We start from the raw sequence: 18,818 nt of genomic DNA on the forward strand, positions 1-18,818 counted from the left end.
GCAGGGAATCAATTCTCGTGAAACCGCAGTGAAAGAGGATCTTTGGGCATCAAGAATGACCTCCGATGCGATGAGACGCTGTACTTGCTTCCAATGAATTGTCATACGTTTTCGACTCCTTAGTGCGCGTCAAGTTCTCTCCGCATTCGCGTGTCGCCAAATGATCGACAGACAGCTGGCTCAATTCCATTTTGGGAATGCGCTTCGAGCATGCACTGAACATCACACTGCCGCTCCTTTTGCCGTCCGCTCTGTACATTTACTCGCAAATGGACGACCGAATTCCAGATGGACATCAGACCAGCAGGATCACCGTGGCTATTGATCCTGTAGCCCTGGTGGTGACGGAATGCATCACGGTCACTTCAGCCATGCGCAAGCATGCTCGCTGGGCTCATTCTTCCATATCCTCCATCCTCGGCGCCAGCAGCACACCTCGAACGTCGACATCGACCTCGGACCGCCGGACCGCAAACCAGGAGAGGAGTCGAGCGAGCAGCAAGATTGATCTGATCGAGGACGACGGCACATTGACTTCACGATGGGGACTACGAGGGAAGAAGGGCCAGAGCATGCAGGACAACCCGCTGATGAGTGCCTTTGCAAAGCTACGCGCGGACTTGAAGCAGTGCAAGGATATCCAGTCCTTTGAGACCCCGAGTCTGTTGCAGCCGTTTCTGCAGGTCATTAGGAGTTCGAGCACCACGGCGCCGATTACGAGTCTGGCCCTGATTGCCATCACGAAAATGCTGGCCTACAACATTATCAATCCTCAGAGTCCGAATTTCAGCTATGGGATTCAGTTACTGGCGTCTACTGTAACACATTGCAGGTTCGAGGGAGACAACACTCCAAGCGACGAAGTGGTGTTCCTACGGATATTGAAGCTCATGGAAGACATGATTTGTGGACCGTCGGGAGAGGTGCTCGGCGACCAGAGCGTGTGCGAGATGATGGAATGTGCACTGTCGATATGCTGTCACCTGAAAATGAGTGAGCTCGTTCGACGGAGTGCAGAGATCAGCATGGTGACCATGTGTCAAACCATCTTCGGCCGGTTGAAAACTTTGGAAAATGAGCTTGAGGAAGGCACATTGGATGAGGCGGTGCCACAGGAAGACATGGACGCCGCGAAAATCGATTCTTCCGGGAACGGCGACTATGGCCCGGATATGATGAAGCAGCTCAGGTCGAGCTCCAGTCTGGAGGTGCGAGGGAACAACGACTCGGATCGCTTATCCATGGATGCTAATGGCAGTCAATTGGACCTGTCGAGGCCTGATGATGGCGAGGTTGTAGACGTGCGACCTTACGGACTCCCTTCTATTCGCGAGCTGTTTCGCGTTCTGGCGGACTTGCTCGATCCTCACGATCGCCAAAGAAACGATACTCTGCGTGTCATGGCGTTGCGAATAGTAAACGTCGCGCTCGAGGTCGCCGGGCCCAGTATCGCAAATCATCCGAGTCTCGCGTCTTTGGCCAAAGACACACTTTGTCGAAATCTCTTCCAGCTGGTCCGGTCTGAGAACGTCGCGATCCTTCATGAGTCATTGCGCGTTGCAGGCACGCTTCTCGCTACATGTCGAACTGTACTCAAGTTGCAGCAGGAGCTGTTCTTGTCATACGTGGTGGCGTGTCTACATCCCAAGGTCCCCATCCCTGATGAGCCCAACATAGATCCGTCGCTCTATCAGGGTGTGCCGCAGWCTCCCACCCTTGTGCGGCCACAACCGTCTGGTCCGGCGGCCGTCGGGAAAGGGAGTGGTAGATCAACGCCGGTGCCGGTGCGCGACCGACAAAAGCTAGGCATGGAAGGCGGTTCACGAAAGCCAGACGCCAGAGAGGCAATGGTAGAAAGCGTTGGCGGTCTGGTTCGAATTCCAAGCTTTATGACGGAGCTCTTCGTCAACTACGACTGCGAGGTTGACAGAAGCGACCTGTGCGCAGACATGGTCGGTCTGCTGTCTCGCAACGCATTCCCAGATTCTGCGACTTGGAGTACGACAAATGTTCCCCCGCTCTCCTTGGATTCCCTTTTGGGATACGTTCAATTCATTGCAGAGCGCATGGACGACGAACCAAATACCAGGAACCTGCCCGAGAAATCAGCATTGCAGGAGCAGAGAAGACGGAAGGCAGTCATTATTCGCGGCGCTACGAAGTTCAATGAAAGCCCAAAGGGTGGCATTGCTTTCCTTGCAGCACAGGGCATCATTTCCGACCCGAACGATCCCCATTCTGTGACGACCTTCTTGAAGGGGACCACCCGGATAGACAAGAGAGTCCTGGGCGAGTTCATCTCGAAGAAGTCCAACGAGGCTATTCTTGACGCTTTCATGGATCTGTTTGACTTTGCTCACTTGCGCGTTGACGAGGCATTGCGGCAGCTTCTCAACAGCTTCCGCTTGCCTGGCGAGTCGGCTTTGATCGAGCGGATCGTCACAGTTTTCAGTGCAAAGTACTTTGATGCAGCCAAACCAGAGCACATCTTAGACCATGACTCTGTGTTTGTGCTGACCTACGCCATCATCATGTTGAACACCGACCAATACAACCCGAACGTCAGATCGCAGGACCGCATGAAGTTCGAGAACTTTGCTCGGAACTTGCGAGGTGTCAATGGTGGCAATTCAGATTTCGACCAGGATTTCCTTCGAGAAATCTATGAAGCCATAAAGTCACGAGAGATTCTCTTGCCGGAGGAACACGAGAACAAGCATGCCTTTGAGCATGCTTGGAAAGAGCTGCTTGTCAAGACACAAACTGCAGAGGATCTGATCATCTGTGACACCAATGTGTACGACGCCGACATGTTTGCCGCGACATGGCGGCCGATTGTCGCAACCCTCAACTACGTATTTGTGTCGGCGACAGAAGACGCAGTCTTCCAGCGTGTGATAGCTGGCTACAACCAATGCGCTCAGATTGCGGCCAAATATGGCATCAGCGAATGTCTCGACTACATCATCCTTTCCCTTGCAAAGATCAGCTCTCTTGCAACCGAGACGCCGCCTAGCACGAGCCTCAACACTGAGGTGCAGGCGAGTGGAAAAAGTATCATGGTCAGCAAGTTTGCTGTTGATTTCGGACGAGACAACAAAGCTGAGCTGGCTACTTTGGTGTTGTTCAGAGTAATCAACGGGCACGAGGACGCCATACGGGAGGGATGGACTCATGTAAGTCAGGTTTGGCCCGTAGAGATGATTTCCACGCTAACAAACTTAGGTCGTTCGAATCATGGTGAATCTGTTCGTCAATTCATTGATACCGACATCATTCACGTCAATCTCCCGCGATCTCGACCTTCCTGCCATCCCTCTCCAATCCCCGGCTCAAGTGATTGAGAGAAATGACAAATCCGCCGACGTGGGTCTCTTCAGCGCCTTCACAAGCTATGTTAGCAGTGTGATGAACGACGAACCGCCCGAGCCAAATGAGCAAGAAATCGAGGCGACACTGTGCACGGTCGACTGCATCAATGCTTGCCATTTCGAAGAAATCTTGGGCAATGTCAGTGAGCTACCCGTGGAGTCCCTCAAGGCCCTCACATCGGCACTGCTTTCACACCTCCCCGAAGCGGATTCGCCTAGAGTCATTGCTGTGAAGCCTGAACTACCTACTCAGGCCCGTACGAATGGCACAAAGTCGAGTTCAGAAACACCGGTCTACGACCCCGCGGTTGTGTATGTGCTCGAGCTTGCCACGATACTAGCGCTGCGTGATGAAGAAGCAATTACCACCCTGGGTGCAGATGTGGCGGAGGCTCTGCAGACGGTCATTAGGGATGCAGATCGTTTACATTCAGTCGCACTCAGCAGAACGGTCTTTTATTTGCTCAGTTTGCTCCGGGCCAGCAACGATCACGGCTACATTCGAGCTCCGGTCGTGTTGCACAGCATCTCCAGCTTCCGCCAGGACCTTCTAAGACAATGCGCTCAGCCTATTTTGAAGGGTGTCCACGGCTGCATTAGTGGACCCGTGGAGCTAAGAAATGAGATGGCATCGAGCCCGGACTTTTGGGCGGTGCTACACACCCTGCAGCCGCAAGCCGAAGCTGCAGCACTGGTATTCCAGATATCGGAATCCGTCGCTGACGGACCCAATCCTGCGATTACCCCGGACAACTACGAAGCTTGCGTGGCTCTGCTCAATGCGTTTGCCACGGCTGGCAGCGTAGGAGCGAGGCAGGAGCAGCAGCAGGTTCCCAGACGCGGTCAGCCGCAGCAACCTACTCCGGAGAAAAAGCCCGAGAAGAATGAAGCTGTTGTGCGAGGGACGCGCGCCATCGCTATCGTGTCCCAGCTCGCAAGCCGCGTGCCGGGTCTGATCAAGCAGTCTCAGCTGGAAACAAACGAGGCGTGGCGGACATATTGGTCGCCGATCTTCCGCTGCTTGGCCATGCAATGCGTCAACCCGTGCCGTGAGATTAGACAGCAGGCCTTTACGTCATTGCAAAGGTGTTTGCTGTCACCAGAACTTGCATCGCCAGATCACAATGAATGGACAAACATCTTCGGCGAAGTTCTGTTCCCATTGATCAACCAGCTCCTCAAGCCTGAGGTCTACCAAACCGACCCCAAAGGCATGAGCGAAACCCGAGTGCAAGCCGCTCAGCTTCTATGCAAAATCTTCCTGCACTACCTGGTCTTGCTTAGCGAATGGGAGGGTATCCTCGACCTGTGGGTCAAGATTCTGACCATCATGGATCGCTTGATGAACAGTGGCCAAAGCGACGTCTTGGTGGAGGCTGTGCCCGAATCACTCAAGAATATCCTTCTGGTCATGGGTAGCGGCGGGTACATGGTTCCTCCCACTTCGGAGGAAGATGACAGCCGCAGCGAGCTTCAGCAACAGCTCTGGGCCGAGACATGGGAGCGACTGCACCGGTTCCTACCAGACCTCATGCCGGAGGTATTCCCGAATTCCTTCAACAAGCCCAAGCAGGCGAAAGCAACGGATGATGTCGTTGCGGTGCCCGAGCCTGAAGGAGACGAGGAAAAGACTGCGATCGTTTCCAACTCAAATGAGGCCGAACCGACGGCAGCATAGATGTGTATTATTGATCTTGTTGTTTGTAGCTGGGTCTTGCATAGCGTCGGCGCAGAGGGGTTTCCGGGTGTAGGATCATGCGGATGTATCACAGATATTTGCCTACCAGACTAGATGTCGCTTTCAGACCTCTGATGAGGTATCTGTTGCTGTGACGATCAAAAGTGGGTTGGAAATTCTACTATACACTACTACATTAACAGCGTTGCCGCCTGACTCGGGTGGGGTTTTCATACCGACCAACCACCTGTTTAAACATCTCTCTCGGTCCACTTCTTCTATCATAATAATAATACACGGGTATCTTTCCTTCGCCACACATACTACAGGTGCATCAAGACTGCCATGGCAGGATTATCAATGCAAGACTTGATCAATGTCCATTCTGCGCCTCTTTCTCGGCGAAGGCTGTCCGTTGCCACCGGCAGCTTCTCTATCGTCGTCGTTGGATACATCGCCTTGTAGGGGCGGTCTTTGCAGCTCTCCAGAGCCGGCGGCGGCAGCTGCCGAGAATTGTCTTCGGGGAGTTCCACTCCCCAGTATCGGCGGGAGTTGTACACTTGAGTCAACGGGTGCAACCTGTGGAAGTTCGCGGGATGAGGCTCGTGGAGTGAATGCTGTCGTATCTGTTGGTGGTTCTGCAACGTGGAGTCGTGTAGCGGACAAGGGCGTTGATCGTAAAGACGCGTAATCTTGTTGCGCGTACCCTTGCTGTGCGTACCCTTGCTGTACGTATCCTTGTTGCGGCGATGGTTGAGGTACCTGTACAGACGGATGACCTGATTGATATACCTGTGGTGGTGTGTTTTGTACCGATTGGCTCGATCGACTTGCTGGTAGCGGCGGTGGAAATGTGGGTCTAGGATATGGAACAAAGCCAGCCCGCGGAGAGACCTCAGGTGGAACTGAACGAGGCACGTTTTGTGTTTCAGGCCTGCGTGCGTAGGTAGACTGCGAGGGAGGTTCCACTGGTCGAAAACTCGGAAGGGTCACCGATACGAAGTAGGAGCTGGCTTTGGCGAGTCGAACTCGCGCCGGGAAGTTCTGCCCGGAAGATCCAGCCTGCGTATGGGTCCAAGTGTATGTGTGGTCGTCGAAGCCGCGAGTGTACTGATTAACGTCCGCTTCCAATGCTCCAAGCAGCGGATCGTGGCCACGCAGTATGATCGGAGGCATGTACAGAGGCTCACGCCCCTCTCGCTCCGCCCTTAGACGATTGCGTATAGTTTGAAAGTCCTGGCCATCAGCAGGGGCTGCAATATCACGCAGATGCCGCCTTGCAACCTCTTGCCCTCCAAGCATGATCTGACGAAAGGACGAATTCGCTTTGATTATGATTAAATCGAGATCCAGGTATGCTGTCGGGATCTCGTAGCCTCCTGGGGTTATGTTTGGCGCTGGGGGAGGTTGGAACCCAAACGTAGGTTGTGTAGTATTCGTGGGCCGCGGAATGGAATAAGTAGGACTGACCCCCACGCCGGAGCTTTCACTGCCCTGTGATCGAAGGGAGCGAAACGACTCGGCTCGACGATGCCTTGTGGCCGCTATGGGGCGCATATGATGATCGATTGCCGTAGGGGTCGCATTTGATGGACCAGCTACGGGATGCATTTGTTCGACCTTGAACTCGCCTTCTTCACGCAGCCGTGGACGACCACGCTTCTTGTGCTGTACATCGACGCAGGAATCCTGCATCTTAGATCAGTGATGCATAGTCGATGATTGATACAGATAGACACACCTGTTTGCCCGAAGCAACGCACCGAGCACAAGGCCTACTAACGTCACAACTCAAATGCGCTCTTTTGCAATTGATGCAGGCCGAAGCAACGTGAGCTTTGGCTTTTCGGCCAACTCTCGAAGTCGCTGTTGGAGGCTCATTTTGCGACGTCTCTAGCTCATGCGCAGGCGCCCGATCACGGTCGAGTCCCGTATGCGGTTGCATGGGTTGCATAGGTGAAGCATGGCCTGGTGGTCGATCGGCATGCGTATGCGGTCGTATGCTGTTGTATAAGCGAGGTTCTTGCCTTGGAGCTGCTATCGGCAATCCTGGCATGTGAATTGAACTTGATGTTGAGGCCGCTGCGGTGGGATGTTGTTCACTGGTGTGCGGGATAGATTCATGTTGAGCTATCCTCGATGGAGTGAGAGGGTCTGACATCGGCGGCGAAGAATATGAGACCTCGCCGCGCCGAATCAGACGGCGGAGAATTGGGACGAGCTCACGTTTCAGGCCTCCCAAGAACACGGTCCCACGATCTTGTCGAGATGGGCGGCAAGTAAACGTGGTCGTCGCACTTCCAGCATTCATTATTGCCCGAGGCCAGTACTAAGGCCGATTCATGACAGAAATCGCCGGCAGCTCCTCTGCTGTATGGTTGCAATTGAGCTTGTGTAAGCACCGTTGGTCGCAAGGCGATGAATGCTTTTCCAGCGGGATGCGTCTCCGGGGAACACGAGGGGCAGTGTGTGAATGAGTGCCGAATGGTGGGATTCTCAACTGTGTTCCTCTGCTTCGATCGACGTGTTTGCCCGAGTCTACGAACAGGATCACGGACAATTTTCCAACGGATCCAAAGTCCGAGCGGCTACCCGCAATTGAATGTCGCGAAGCAGGCAATTATCGACAGTGCAAAGCGTAAGTTCGGGTCCGACCAAGACTTCCAAGCGGATGCTGCTGGGAAAGGTTGCAATAGAGTGCAACACTATGATGAAAACGACCCAAAAACGACATCCGAAAGACGGCGACTCGGGGCCTCCCTCTACATATCCCCACACTCCAACGGGAGCAAATGATGGGCGGCAAAAGGTGCGTCGCCTTTTTATAAGCTTTCTGTAAGCCACGAGGATCTTCGCTATGGATACAACGATGTCTCCACTTGCGGCGCAGACACCTGGTTTGCTCTGTCCAGACGTCTTCCAGCTGCTCGCGCACTGGCAGACCGCCCTACATCGTCACCACAAGAGTACGTCGGCTCGTGTTCTGAGACCCTGCCTGCCTGTTCCATGGGTCATCAACCAAACACCCCGGTCGATGTGGCATCAAATGATGGTCTGTGCGTAGCGAGGCTTGACGTGTGGTAAAACTTCCGCCGGGTTCTCGATCGTGCCCAATGGGATGGCTATTTGCATCGTATTGTGGATAGTGGCGCGTGTGCTGACAGCAATAATTCTGCGCAGTCGGAAATGGGTATTTGTGCAGACCGAGCGACCGCTTCGGGATCCAATGGACCCAGCTTCGATCAAAGGCGCGAGCAATCAATCACTTGCCATGCTCCTCAATCATACTAAACCCGTGCAACGCGTGATCACGCTGCTGTGCGTCATGCTTGGTATCAACCAGCTATTACCGGTGTCGACATCGTCACCGCCATGTGGAAGACGGCTGCGGCTCCATCGCCCAGTACAGTGAAACGGTGGCCCAAGCCAAGATGGCACCGGGCAACAGCAGATTACCGCCTCGTCGAGGGCCAAGCACTCGTCCATGGCTGGCGTTGAGCGCGCATTGTGGTCACTACTGGGATGCACAGTGCCCCCAAAGGCCTGCAGGCGTCGTGATTAGTAGGAGTGATGTGAGCGCATCGAGTGCCGAGTATGTGCCTACGGGGAAGGATTGTAAGAGACTACCTAGTTTGGGCAGCTCGCCCATAGCGCGCGCGTCGGTCAATAGTCGGGGATCAAGGCCGGGGGCCGGCAAGGCCGGACATTCGCATTCTAGAACCCCCAGAAAGAAAACAGTCGAGGCAGGTGATTGGGCGCGGTCATGGTTTAGCAGCCAGATCTCGCGACCCACGACAGAGATCTCAGGGAACATGCAGGTCGAAGAAGCCCGGCCCCTCTTGACCGAAGGCTGATTCCGATCGATGGGTCTCCCGGGATGCTGCGGCACTTGAAGTGCAAGCCAAGCAATCTCCTGAGCAGTCCACGCGTAGTGGTATTACGCTGCAGAGGCGCGTCGTAAGGTCAGTCCTCTGGATGTAGAGCTGCAGTAGGTGTGAGCAGGCACGTGGAAATGGAGATGATGGAGGTGAAGTCGATATGCCCGCACTAGCCTGCCTTGCCCACCCATGTCCAATTACAACCTCATCGAACAGTCCGATTTCTTTCTTCAACACCGCTGAAAATCTTCTACCCTGGCCAAACTTCAACACCGTAGCGTGTCCCAAGCACAAGCCGCTCACATCGGTGACATCGTCAGCAGCCTGGGATCCCAGGTCAACACCCGAATGATTGGCAGACGCTCCTTGCTCACCCAGACGCTAGTCTTCGTCTGTGCGKCGCGAATGTACGATGTTGGCGTTGAACCAGCACGTCGTAATGATTTCCGACGACGCTGAATCTAAACAAACCAAACCTTCCGGTCCAACCATCGCACTCTGGAGTCCAACACCCTGCGATCGCCGGTCCAAAATTCCCCGTTGCTCCGACGGCCCTGCTAATCCAAGACAACAATCAGCCGCGGGGCGCGTATTGACCCGTCTTCGAATCTCGATGTGGAAGCGCGCCAAGTACGATGTCTGCCACTTCTGGTCACTGGCCAAAGAAGGTCAGAATTGGCGTTCTGATGATCGGGAATTAGAGCGCTCCGTCGTGCCACTATTCTCGTGGCCGGGCTGGAGAAGGAGACGTGCAAACAAGGATTGTGCGTCATGCAGCTCGCTCCGCCAACCTACTCGGTACTGTTCGCAGTACTTCATATGTACAACCAAGTACAACGAGATTGGGGTCGAAAACGACTCGGACTTTGACGTGTACATGGTAGGCAGGCAAGCCCTGTCCCGGTCCGCCACAGTTCTGTCAACGGGTGGCTGACTACAAGGTGTAATATCGTTCCGACCTCCGCAGCGAAGATTTACATGGCTTTTAAAAGTGTATTAAGAGAAGCTCAAACTCTTGTGYCTTGAATACAGTCATGAGCAACCACTCGGCAGCCAGCGATCCGAGACTTTTCCGCAACTCTGTGCTTTCAAGGTATGGGACTCGACAGAGTCGAAATTCCTACACGCACGCGAGGCTCGAGGTTCTGTAGTCGACGAGCTTTTGGAGCGCAGGGAGAATCGCAAGATTGGGGCCATGGCTTGCGAGACCATACGGCTCACCTTCATCAACGGACAACACTTGCGCTTGTCTGAGACACGAACCATCATAAACCGAAATACCGTACTTGAGCTGAGGAAGCCTCCGAAACGTGGATCCCAGGGAGCCACGATTTGAGGGCGCCAAACTACGCCACCAGGAACAATGCAAGCCCGTTGTGAGGTACGTGGCAGACATCCGATCATTCTTCACAGCCCTAGACAGGTTTGGATATAGGGTGCCGCAAAACGTTTTGCTCCTGCACACAAGCAACGAATCATACTGCGCATATCGGTGAGACAGGCACCGAACAGGAACCAAGCTGACATTTCTCCTTGTGACATGTTTGCTCAGAGAACAGAGTGCATTTGCTCGATGAAGGGGTTGTTACCACGGTTGTTGGCTGAGATCGGGGAAATTGTGGCGAAAGACATGCTTCGGAAATCTGTTTCGATACGCCTTAAGTCATTATTAATGTCAGAGGTCAACCCAGCCGGAGCAGTGCGTGCATTTTGCACATTTATCTGCTCATAATATTCCTCAGTGCTGCTGTAACAGCATGCCAAAGCCATGACACCGCCAACCGCACCTTCAGATCGAGTCTGTAGAGGTCGCGAGCGTAATGATGCATCTTTCKCAACATGTAGCCGTCGGCGGAGTCTTTCCAAAATCTGCTTAGTATGCAGCAAAAGGGAGCATCGATCCACCCGTAACGCCCTTCTTCCATTCTTCATCAACTCTCAAGGCTCGCCGGCCGAGCAGTTCGAAGAGACTGGACAAATTTATGCCTGAAGTCATAACGCCGCCGCGTGCATCTCGTAGTAATTCATCGCCATGCCCCATATTCTCATTCATCGGTAGAACTCTCCCCGCTTGACGTTGACGCCGTACTCGCCAACGGCCATGCCCAGATCCTCCATTGTCAAGACTGTCCTTCCCTGGCTGGCGCCCGCTCCTCCTCCACCACCAAACCCAGCTCGCGGTCCACCCAATGGCTGTGCCTTGCCAGCATCCTTCTTCGCACCCTTGCCGGCGCCCTCGCCCTCTCCACCTTGCTGCACGCTCATACCAAATCCAGCTGCGCCACCCAGTCCAGTCAGCGGGTTGTTCGAGGTAGTGTTCGTGCTACGAATGCGACTGTATTGGTAGGCGTCGGCAGCGATATCCGCAATGAACTTTTGGGTGGCTAGCGCGAGCAGACGGGCAAGGCGGCGATCAGTCTCTGGCGGAGGTGGTAGACCCGCGAGTGTGAGGTAGTAGTCGGTGACGGCGTCGGGAATCAGCGGGGCGTAGTCGTCCATTTTGCCCAGGAATTCGCGGAGGGAGGTGTCTTTTTTCTGGGGTATGCGAGGCTCGAGGACAGCGGGTATGGAGGACAGGCCGTTGGTCTCAGGCGCGGCCGCGGGACCTGAGGCGTCATTGGCGCCATCCATGTTCATCACCATGGTTTCAGTGGATGAGGTGGGRTTGATCTCGGCGTCCAGGTCGCGGTCTACCTCGAGTGCGGGATCTTCAGTAGAGGGTTCTGTAGGTTGTGTAATGGTCTCGGTGGTTGTGTTGATGATTGAGGTGTCAGAGTCGATGTTGTTCGTGGGCGGCAGTGCGCTGCCGGCAGCGGTTGAATCGGTTGCGTCTGCCATGACTGCTGAAGCTGCTGCTGCTGCTGCTGGAGCTCAAGCTGCTGCGGTGCTCCTTCACTCGCGCTGCAGGCACGTGAAGATGAAGCGCTTAGATCACTAAGCTCGACGTCGGTGTCGATGCTTGGCGCATGTGACAGCGCTGTGGATGGCGAACGGTCGCTAGGGCTGTCGGTCTCGATGTGAAGCAATTGGTTCAGCAGCGTGCATGTGGATGTGGAGATGGAGCACTTCCAGCACGGACGTCTCGGGACGATCTGCTCCTCTTCCCGCTTCTCCTCCAATCCCGGCGACAACAAAAGATGTGTCAGGTATCGCATACTCACCGAGAATGATTACTACTGGATGGAGTGAGCAGCTCTGCTCAACTCATGCATTTATTCACACAGCACTTTCCCATGACGACGGCGAGCCATTTGGAAGTTGCGACACTCTCTTGTGACCCCGTGGGCCAGTCACAGTCGCAGTTCCACCGCATCCATGGAATACATCTACTACTGTAATACCACTGAGCTGTGGAGCACGCGGGAAGCCCACAAGCAACCAGTCCGCGCAGAGCTTCCTTGCGTCACTTTGAGTCATCCACGAAGAATTCTCGATGAGGCACGATCACGGCTGTTGGCGAGCTCCTCGTCCATCGACTCCTGCGGCACCAAGCCTGAACCTTCAAATTCCTTTAGGGCACGCATCTTCCTGCAGCCAGTAGCTTAGGGCATCCGAGAGCCCTACATTGGCTAAACAGCGCACGGTGCTAATAAGTCTCTCATCCTCCCGGTCGCCAGGAGCTTTGATCAGAAGGGCCATTGCCAGGACTGCTGACGATGCACCTCGTGGAAATCTGCCAGACTGCTGCGGATTGAGCAAGGTCATGCCCGCTTGCCATCCTCATAGGTCCAGACTACGGGTCCAGACTACTGTATGGGTCCAGATCATGTTACCTGATGCTTGCGGAGAAAGCGCTGTTCCCCGAGTGACACTGTGCGCCAAACTACGGAGCGGGAGCTCGTGGAGTAGCGTGGCCCGTGTATCCGCACTGCTGCTCCGCACCGCAGGTTCCGTGAAGCAAAAGCCTCGTGAATCAAGAACAAGACACAGTCGTGTGTTCAAAGGTAATGTCAGCGTTCACTGCGAGTCGGCACCTCACAAGCTTCCTTTCCGAAGGCTCGCAGGAATGGTGCACTGCCGAGCTTCGTCATTCGTTTAACGCAACCCTAGGTGCAATCACAATTAGGGCATACAACGCGGGCAGGTGAGGGCGTCTCTCCTCACCCAAGGCACGCGGAAGCTTCCCTTCTACATACGCTCTGGCGAAGACGCCCGGCAGATCGCCAAGTGGATACACCTAGGGCTAGACTAGTACGGGCACTGCTCTTTGTCAATGCGAAGCTCGAAGACAAGGCCCATCCGTCGCGGATATAAATCTTTTTGCCGTATGCGCGACGCCCGTCGTCACTTTCCTCTCCTCCCTTCCCCCCCACATTGAACTTCTCGTCGTGTATCTGTTCTTGTCTTTCGGTCTTTGGCCGGAGTCTAAACATGGCACAAGGCACAGCAGAACAGCAACGCACCCAAGAACAACACCGAGCGGGTTCCGCATGTTATACACTGGTCAGTCAGAGAGGCGAGACGTAGGTGCCGAATTGGTCAAAAGAAGAACCTTGGATCTCAATCTCACACTCTTCAGCCCCACATACGATAGGGAGCGAAGTCCCGAATACGATCGCCAGTACCGCGCTGGTAGTACTRCGCTGCTGATGTATGCGCAGAGTCCAATACATCCAAAACCACATTCACTGATCAAACTCATCATGACTAGGCAGACGACGCCACGGGAAGGACCTGCTCCGGAGAGTCAACCACTCTCCTTTGATTACTATAGGAACCAGCTTGCGAGTATCGCAAGACAAATCCACACATCCCAACAGCACGAAGAAGTCGTCATACCACAACGGCCTGATGGGCAACAGTCCCCCGCCGATCAGCAGCAAGATGTTGACTTTGCCATTCAACAATATCTCAGAATGCTGCTCAGAGAACAGRCAAAGCGGATCAGGGACATGGAGTGTAAATGAGAATGGTTCCAGTGCGGTCATATCTAGTCTCGTCTAGAGATCAAGCTCGTTGTGGGTACATTGTCTGGCGTTCGGTTGAATTTTGGACATGCCAACATTATGAAGGCGGTATTCTGGTTGGTACTTAACGAGACAACGCATATCCACGGCTGACTTCCGATTCCACAAAATTCACACGTAAGATCCGGCAGTGTTTTGCTAATCTCATCTGCTCAAGTCGCACAATTTCAACGCAGCAACGTTTGTTTGCTTGCTTTTATGGAATAATCTCAAGAGGTCAACGCACTGCTCGATGCAACAGACCGGCAGTATCAACATAACAGACCGGCAACATGTACGCTCATGGACGCTCAATATACTAGTTGTCTACATTCTCCTCCACCTCACCTGCTTTTCAACGCATCTTGCCTTGCGCAAGCGTTTCAGCCTCTCAGCTTTTCTTACAAGGGCATTGATATACACATACACTAGTAATGCAACCGAAATCCAACGCGAACAAAAGGCGTTACTTTCATGAGAACGCACAGCACAAAACAACGTGGCGATCCCAAACTCGTCATCCTGTCAGTACTAGGTACCCACGCAGCGCCGCTCAGCAGTAGAGCAATAGTGTTTTCAATTCTGTGCGATGTGATATACTACTACGGCATTCTACACAGTACATATCATCATCTTCGACAATTCTTCGGACCAACACCGGCAATTCTTTATAAAAAGTAGTTCGGCAGTAATCACAGGGCAACCCCCGGTAGAAAACTAGTGATCACCAAGTAAAGCTCCGAGAACCGYGCTTTGCAATTCATGCCAGTGACATACTGCAGGATCATTCTATTAGTCGTCAAGGCGGCAGGCCTGGAGTGAGAGCGATCTCACCATTCACGGCTGAAGCACACGTACCGACTGAGAAGACCCAAAGCAGCGGCGGTGTTTGGAGGTACGCACGGCCCGAATCTTTACCCCTTACGCATTGCTAGCATTGTTTTGACATGATTGATTTATAGAGATGAATGGTGGACGCCATGGACGGGAGAAGCATTTCCAGCAGATWCGACTTCAGCGAAAGTGAAAGTGGCAGCTATCATAGTGCCCAGGGCCAAATTGCACGGACAGTCTCCCTTGCAAGGCGATATGTCAGCACAGTCTCGTTGTTTACTTTGGCGAGAAAAGCCAGTAATAAAACTCGTGGGAATGGAGTTCGAACTGCTGCCTCGGAAATGTTTCTGCGGGAGAAGAGTGATGGTCAAGTGCAAGATGAGAGACGGCCGAAGACGAGTTACTTCTTCCTACCTGGGAAGGAGCGCGATGGGTTGGTTGAGATCATTCCGAGGACTTTGTCGATTGAGCATGCAAAGCATGGTGATGTGATTGAGGAGGGTCCGGTGTCACCGGTCTATCCGAATGATGTCGAGGCTCCGTTGACCGTGGGGAGTCTTGCGTTCAACGAGTGGAGACATTCTGCACTTTTACCAGTGTCAGATATCCATCCGGCGCGCAGACCGGGGACTCGGGGTTCTAGCATCTACAGTGAAGATGGCAGGTTCGAAGATTGCGCTTCCAGCACGCACAGTCAAGAAGGCCAACAGCCGGGAGGACCTGACACCACAAAACCAGCACGGCGGCGACTAAGAACGAGGTCTTTGTTATCGCTGGCGAAGAGGTATTCTACACATGATGACGGCGTTTCATTTTCCAGCGGTGATGATTGCGGAGGATCGACGTCGATTCTGGGTAAGGAGGATGATGCGCTGCAAGTCGACGACTCGAGTACAGAAAGTCGAGACAAGAAGGCTGTACTTCCACAGCGCCATCCAAGCAGGACAGGGACGGTCAGCAGTGTCTCTAGTCCTCCAACTGAGTCTAGGAATAGCTGGGATTCTACGGCTTTGCCGCGACTACGAGATGAGCGGTATCGAGAAGTCTCGCCATTGCCGTCTGCGAGCAAGCGTCGGTCGCAAGAGGTCGCCTCTGAAACCTGGTGGAGGGAGAGCTCCATTCTCTCGCGTGATTCGGTGATAAATCCATCGACGATGGAGACCTCTCCCAAACCCGTCAGACAAGGGTTCCCGCTTGGCCGCCGTCCAAGTTCCTGTTCATGGGTCACCATTGGAGCGGTCGTGAACGAGCGGACGTCCATCAGCAGCGACGAGCGAGAGAGTACAGAGTCTAGTGTCCCACGAGGGAGGCAGCGTGGTCGGTCGCTGTCCGTACGAGAAACGATAGAGAGAGATGCGGCAGCGGCGGCACTCTCCTCACTAGTCCGCATGTCATCGCCGTCGTATGATGATATCGACCCGAGGCAAGATGGGATGCAGTTACCACCTTTGTTGCTGCCTGAACTGCCCGATGAGCAGAAATTGTCCTTTTATGCGCGATGTGGGCATTTCGAGACGGATCCAGAGTTGATCAGAGGTGGACAGGAGCTTCGGGGCTGGTGTCCAGACTGCTCCAAACTTAAGCGGAGCAAGCGAACGGTCGTCAAAAGGGAGTTGAAGTCTATGTTGAAATTGAGATCGATCGAGGAGTAAGGCGATGGCGATGAGCTGATGGCAGGTCGTAGAATGTAGAATGCACCAGAAGAATCGCAAAAGCTCTTACAGTATACCTTGTGCTATTTCGTGGGTGTTGTAGCAGAGTGCAAGGTGAAGTCCAAGTCGAAGAATCGACGAGTGGAGACGATCGTTGTGATCCCGAAACTTTGGCCGCAACCCTGAGATCCGAAAGTTGGATTGAAGGTTGATAGACCCAGCATCAACACAGCACACCTCATCTGCTTGCCGACCATCTCAAATATCCCGGCGCGATCATACACGAGAGAGCTTTTCTGACTGCTGCTGCCAACGAAGACAGCCCGAGCCGTGTGCTCGCCACACCTCCAATGGCCCTTCCATCATTCCGGGTCGGCTCCAAAGAGCTCTTCCTGTCAGTAATGTCCATCCGGATGCTTTCCAGACGTCTACTGACTGACATAAAACAGTCCCAATGTTCCCATAACTCTGCTTCGCTCCTCAGATGGACCTCAGTTCGCAAAGTTCCGTGTCCCGCTTTACTTCAGCAAACTCGATCTGCGCGATTACCTCTGGCATGTCTACCGCGTCGAAATCATGGCCGTGCGCTCCTACCTCAAGCAGCAGCGTGTCCGGGCCGAGAACACCGCAGGAAAGCCGGCTGCGCGTCGCTGGCACCGGCCGAAGGCGCATAAGCACATGACGGTGCAGTTGGCGCGACCTTTTGTATGGCCAGAGGAGCCGGAAAGCTTCAAGGAGTGGGACAGGGACAACATGAAGGCCAGCGAAGAGGAAATGCAGACGTTTCAGGAAGCTGAGGGTCCGATGAAAGACACCCTAATCAATGAGGATCGAAGAATACGGATGCGGGAACAGGCGAAGCTCTTGTTGGAGGGGAAGGCGAAGTGGAAGCCCGGCATGTTGAGTACGCCGGCGACGTTATTGTCCAGGAATCGACAATGAGGCAGTGAGGATATGTATAGTAGGATAGAAGGATGGGCGCATTGTTGGCGGGATACCTCGCAATCCAAGGAAAAGGACATCAACAACATTGAAGACAACATTGAACGTGCGATGATGGAGTCACAAGCATATCACGAGGAGGCATGGCGGCTCACGACTGCCCATGCCCAAGTCCTCCTCCATACTTGCCTGTACCGCTGCCAGCACACCTTCCAGACCTGCACCTTCCAACCTCTGACCCAGGCCACCTGCTCATCTTCCCTTCATTTTCGTCCTGATCTTCTTCAAAGTCTTCTCATGCACATCAACATCAACATTGACATCAACATCAACATCATCAACATCAACGCAACATCGCCAAGCACCATTACAGTACGCTCGGATCGATACATATCACCAACATTCCACTCGCCACAGACACACYCCACGAAGCATCATCGCCCACGCTTCATCACCTCATCGCGATCGACTTTGTAGACCCCAGCGTCGCAACTAGCTCATCATCATGCTGTCTCGATATATCGTATTCCTGAAATGCAGATGTCCTGACCACGACCAGCAACACCTCTCCGCCCCCGCGAAATATTTCCCCAAGAAGCACCGGACCGCACAATGCGATCACGATCAACGTGAGTTGCGAGATCATAGGAAGCTTTGCTTCGATACTGACGATGCCCAGGCGTCTGCCAGAATTGCTGGGACAACTTGGTGTTGTACGACACTCATGGTATGCTTGTCTTCGACTGTCCGCAGCCAGGATGCAGTCGTATTGTCGACAAGAATTGGGCACTCACACATTACGTGTCAACACGAGCACGCCTGCGCAAGCAGTAAGTACAATCACCTCCTGACTTTGACTGTCCTGACCCGCAAGCGAACAGATTCAGAAAGCTCCTGCGCCTCCCGATGGAAGGCTCGAATTAGGAAGCAGAGGATTCGGAAGCAGAGGATTCGGAAGCAGAGGATCCGGAAGCCTCGATTGTGGAAGATTGATTTTGTATGCACGACACCCCCTGAGACGGGTTTAAAACATTCGCTTTAGATGTCATGCTTTGGAGACCACCATAGAGATGAACTCCATTCTACGCCGATGCTTCGATATATTTCCGTAGTGATGGAAGCCTCGTGTAGTTTGCCATGACTTGCCGCTGCCCATTTGGAGGATGTCATACGCAAGTACTCTGACGTAATGTCCGTTTCAATCTCAAAGGGGTCTCCTCAAACCCAACACCACTTTCCCACCAGGCACTGTGGCCCAGCGCGTGCTAGAGCTGCYTCTGTCGTGGTCTGTAAAGTAAATTGTCAGCGGAAGGTCCTGTCGAGGAAGGCTGAGAGGAGAGAGAGAGGGTAAGTAAGTACGAGAGATTCTGGTGATCAGGTGTGCGGACAGGCACCTGGGGCGGATGAACACACGTGCTAAAGGTGTCACCATCAGCGGATGTCTTCTTCGATGGACGAGAAGGGGAGGAGATATTGACGATGCTTGAAAGTGATGTTGTCCTCGCACAGCCCTCGAT

General features: G+C 53.7%; 7 protein-coding genes; 4 read left to right on the forward strand and 3 right to left on the reverse strand.

Moving 5' to 3' along the window:
- Positions 1-197: 197 nt before the first annotated feature.
- RCC_09822 (related to GEA2-GDP/GTP exchange factor for ARF) lies at positions 198-5,049 on the forward strand (the record flags this gene model as incomplete). XM_023775061.1 has 2 exons in its annotated part: positions 198-3,176; positions 3,226-5,049. The coding sequence occupies 2 exons, from the start codon at positions 198-200 to the stop codon at positions 5,047-5,049; spliced, it is 4,803 nt and encodes a 1,600-aa protein (XP_023630829.1).
- A 357-nt stretch (positions 5,050-5,406) lies between these two features.
- On the reverse strand, positions 5,407-7,360 carry RCC_09823 (uncharacterized protein; the record flags this gene model as incomplete). XM_023775062.1 has 2 exons in its annotated part: positions 5,407-6,738; positions 6,791-7,360. The coding sequence occupies 2 exons, from the start codon at positions 7,358-7,360 to the stop codon at positions 5,407-5,409; spliced, it is 1,902 nt and encodes a 633-aa protein (XP_023630830.1).
- A 971-nt stretch (positions 7,361-8,331) lies between these two features.
- Positions 8,332-8,698, reverse strand: RCC_09824 (uncharacterized protein; the record flags this gene model as incomplete). XM_023775063.1 has 2 exons in its annotated part: positions 8,332-8,592; positions 8,654-8,698. The coding sequence occupies 2 exons, from the start codon at positions 8,696-8,698 to the stop codon at positions 8,332-8,334; spliced, it is 306 nt and encodes a 101-aa protein (XP_023630831.1).
- Positions 8,699-10,976: 2,278 nt separating this feature from the next.
- On the reverse strand, positions 10,977-11,765 carry RCC_09825 (related to transcription initiation factor TFIID; the record flags this gene model as incomplete). Its single annotated transcript, XM_023775064.1, has 1 exon — positions 10,977-11,765. One exon carries the CDS (start codon positions 11,763-11,765, stop codon positions 10,977-10,979), a length of 789 nt encoding a protein of 262 aa, XP_023630832.1.
- Positions 11,766-13,298: 1,533 nt separating this feature from the next.
- On the forward strand, positions 13,299-13,834 carry RCC_09826 (uncharacterized protein; the record flags this gene model as incomplete). XM_023775065.1 has 3 exons in its annotated part: positions 13,299-13,390; positions 13,447-13,518; positions 13,579-13,834. 3 exons carry the CDS (start codon positions 13,299-13,301, stop codon positions 13,832-13,834), a joined length of 420 nt encoding a protein of 139 aa, XP_023630833.1.
- A 1,214-nt stretch (positions 13,835-15,048) lies between these two features.
- Positions 15,049-16,359, forward strand: RCC_09827 (uncharacterized protein; the record flags this gene model as incomplete). Its single annotated transcript, XM_023775066.1, has 1 exon — positions 15,049-16,359. One exon carries the CDS (start codon positions 15,049-15,051, stop codon positions 16,357-16,359), a length of 1,311 nt encoding a protein of 436 aa, XP_023630834.1.
- A 350-nt stretch (positions 16,360-16,709) lies between these two features.
- On the forward strand, positions 16,710-17,301 carry RCC_09828 (related to ribosomal protein; the record flags this gene model as incomplete). XM_023775067.1 has 2 exons in its annotated part: positions 16,710-16,753; positions 16,809-17,301. 2 exons carry the CDS (start codon positions 16,710-16,712, stop codon positions 17,299-17,301), a joined length of 537 nt encoding a protein of 178 aa, XP_023630835.1.
- Between the last annotated feature and the right edge of the window lie 1,517 nt (positions 17,302-18,818).

Source organism: Ramularia collo-cygni (assembly GCF_900074925.1).
Source record: "Ramularia collo-cygni strain URUG2 genome assembly, contig: RCC_scaffold19, whole genome shotgun sequence".
NCBI classification, from domain to species: domain Eukaryota; kingdom Fungi; phylum Ascomycota; class Dothideomycetes; order Mycosphaerellales; family Mycosphaerellaceae; genus Ramularia; species Ramularia collo-cygni.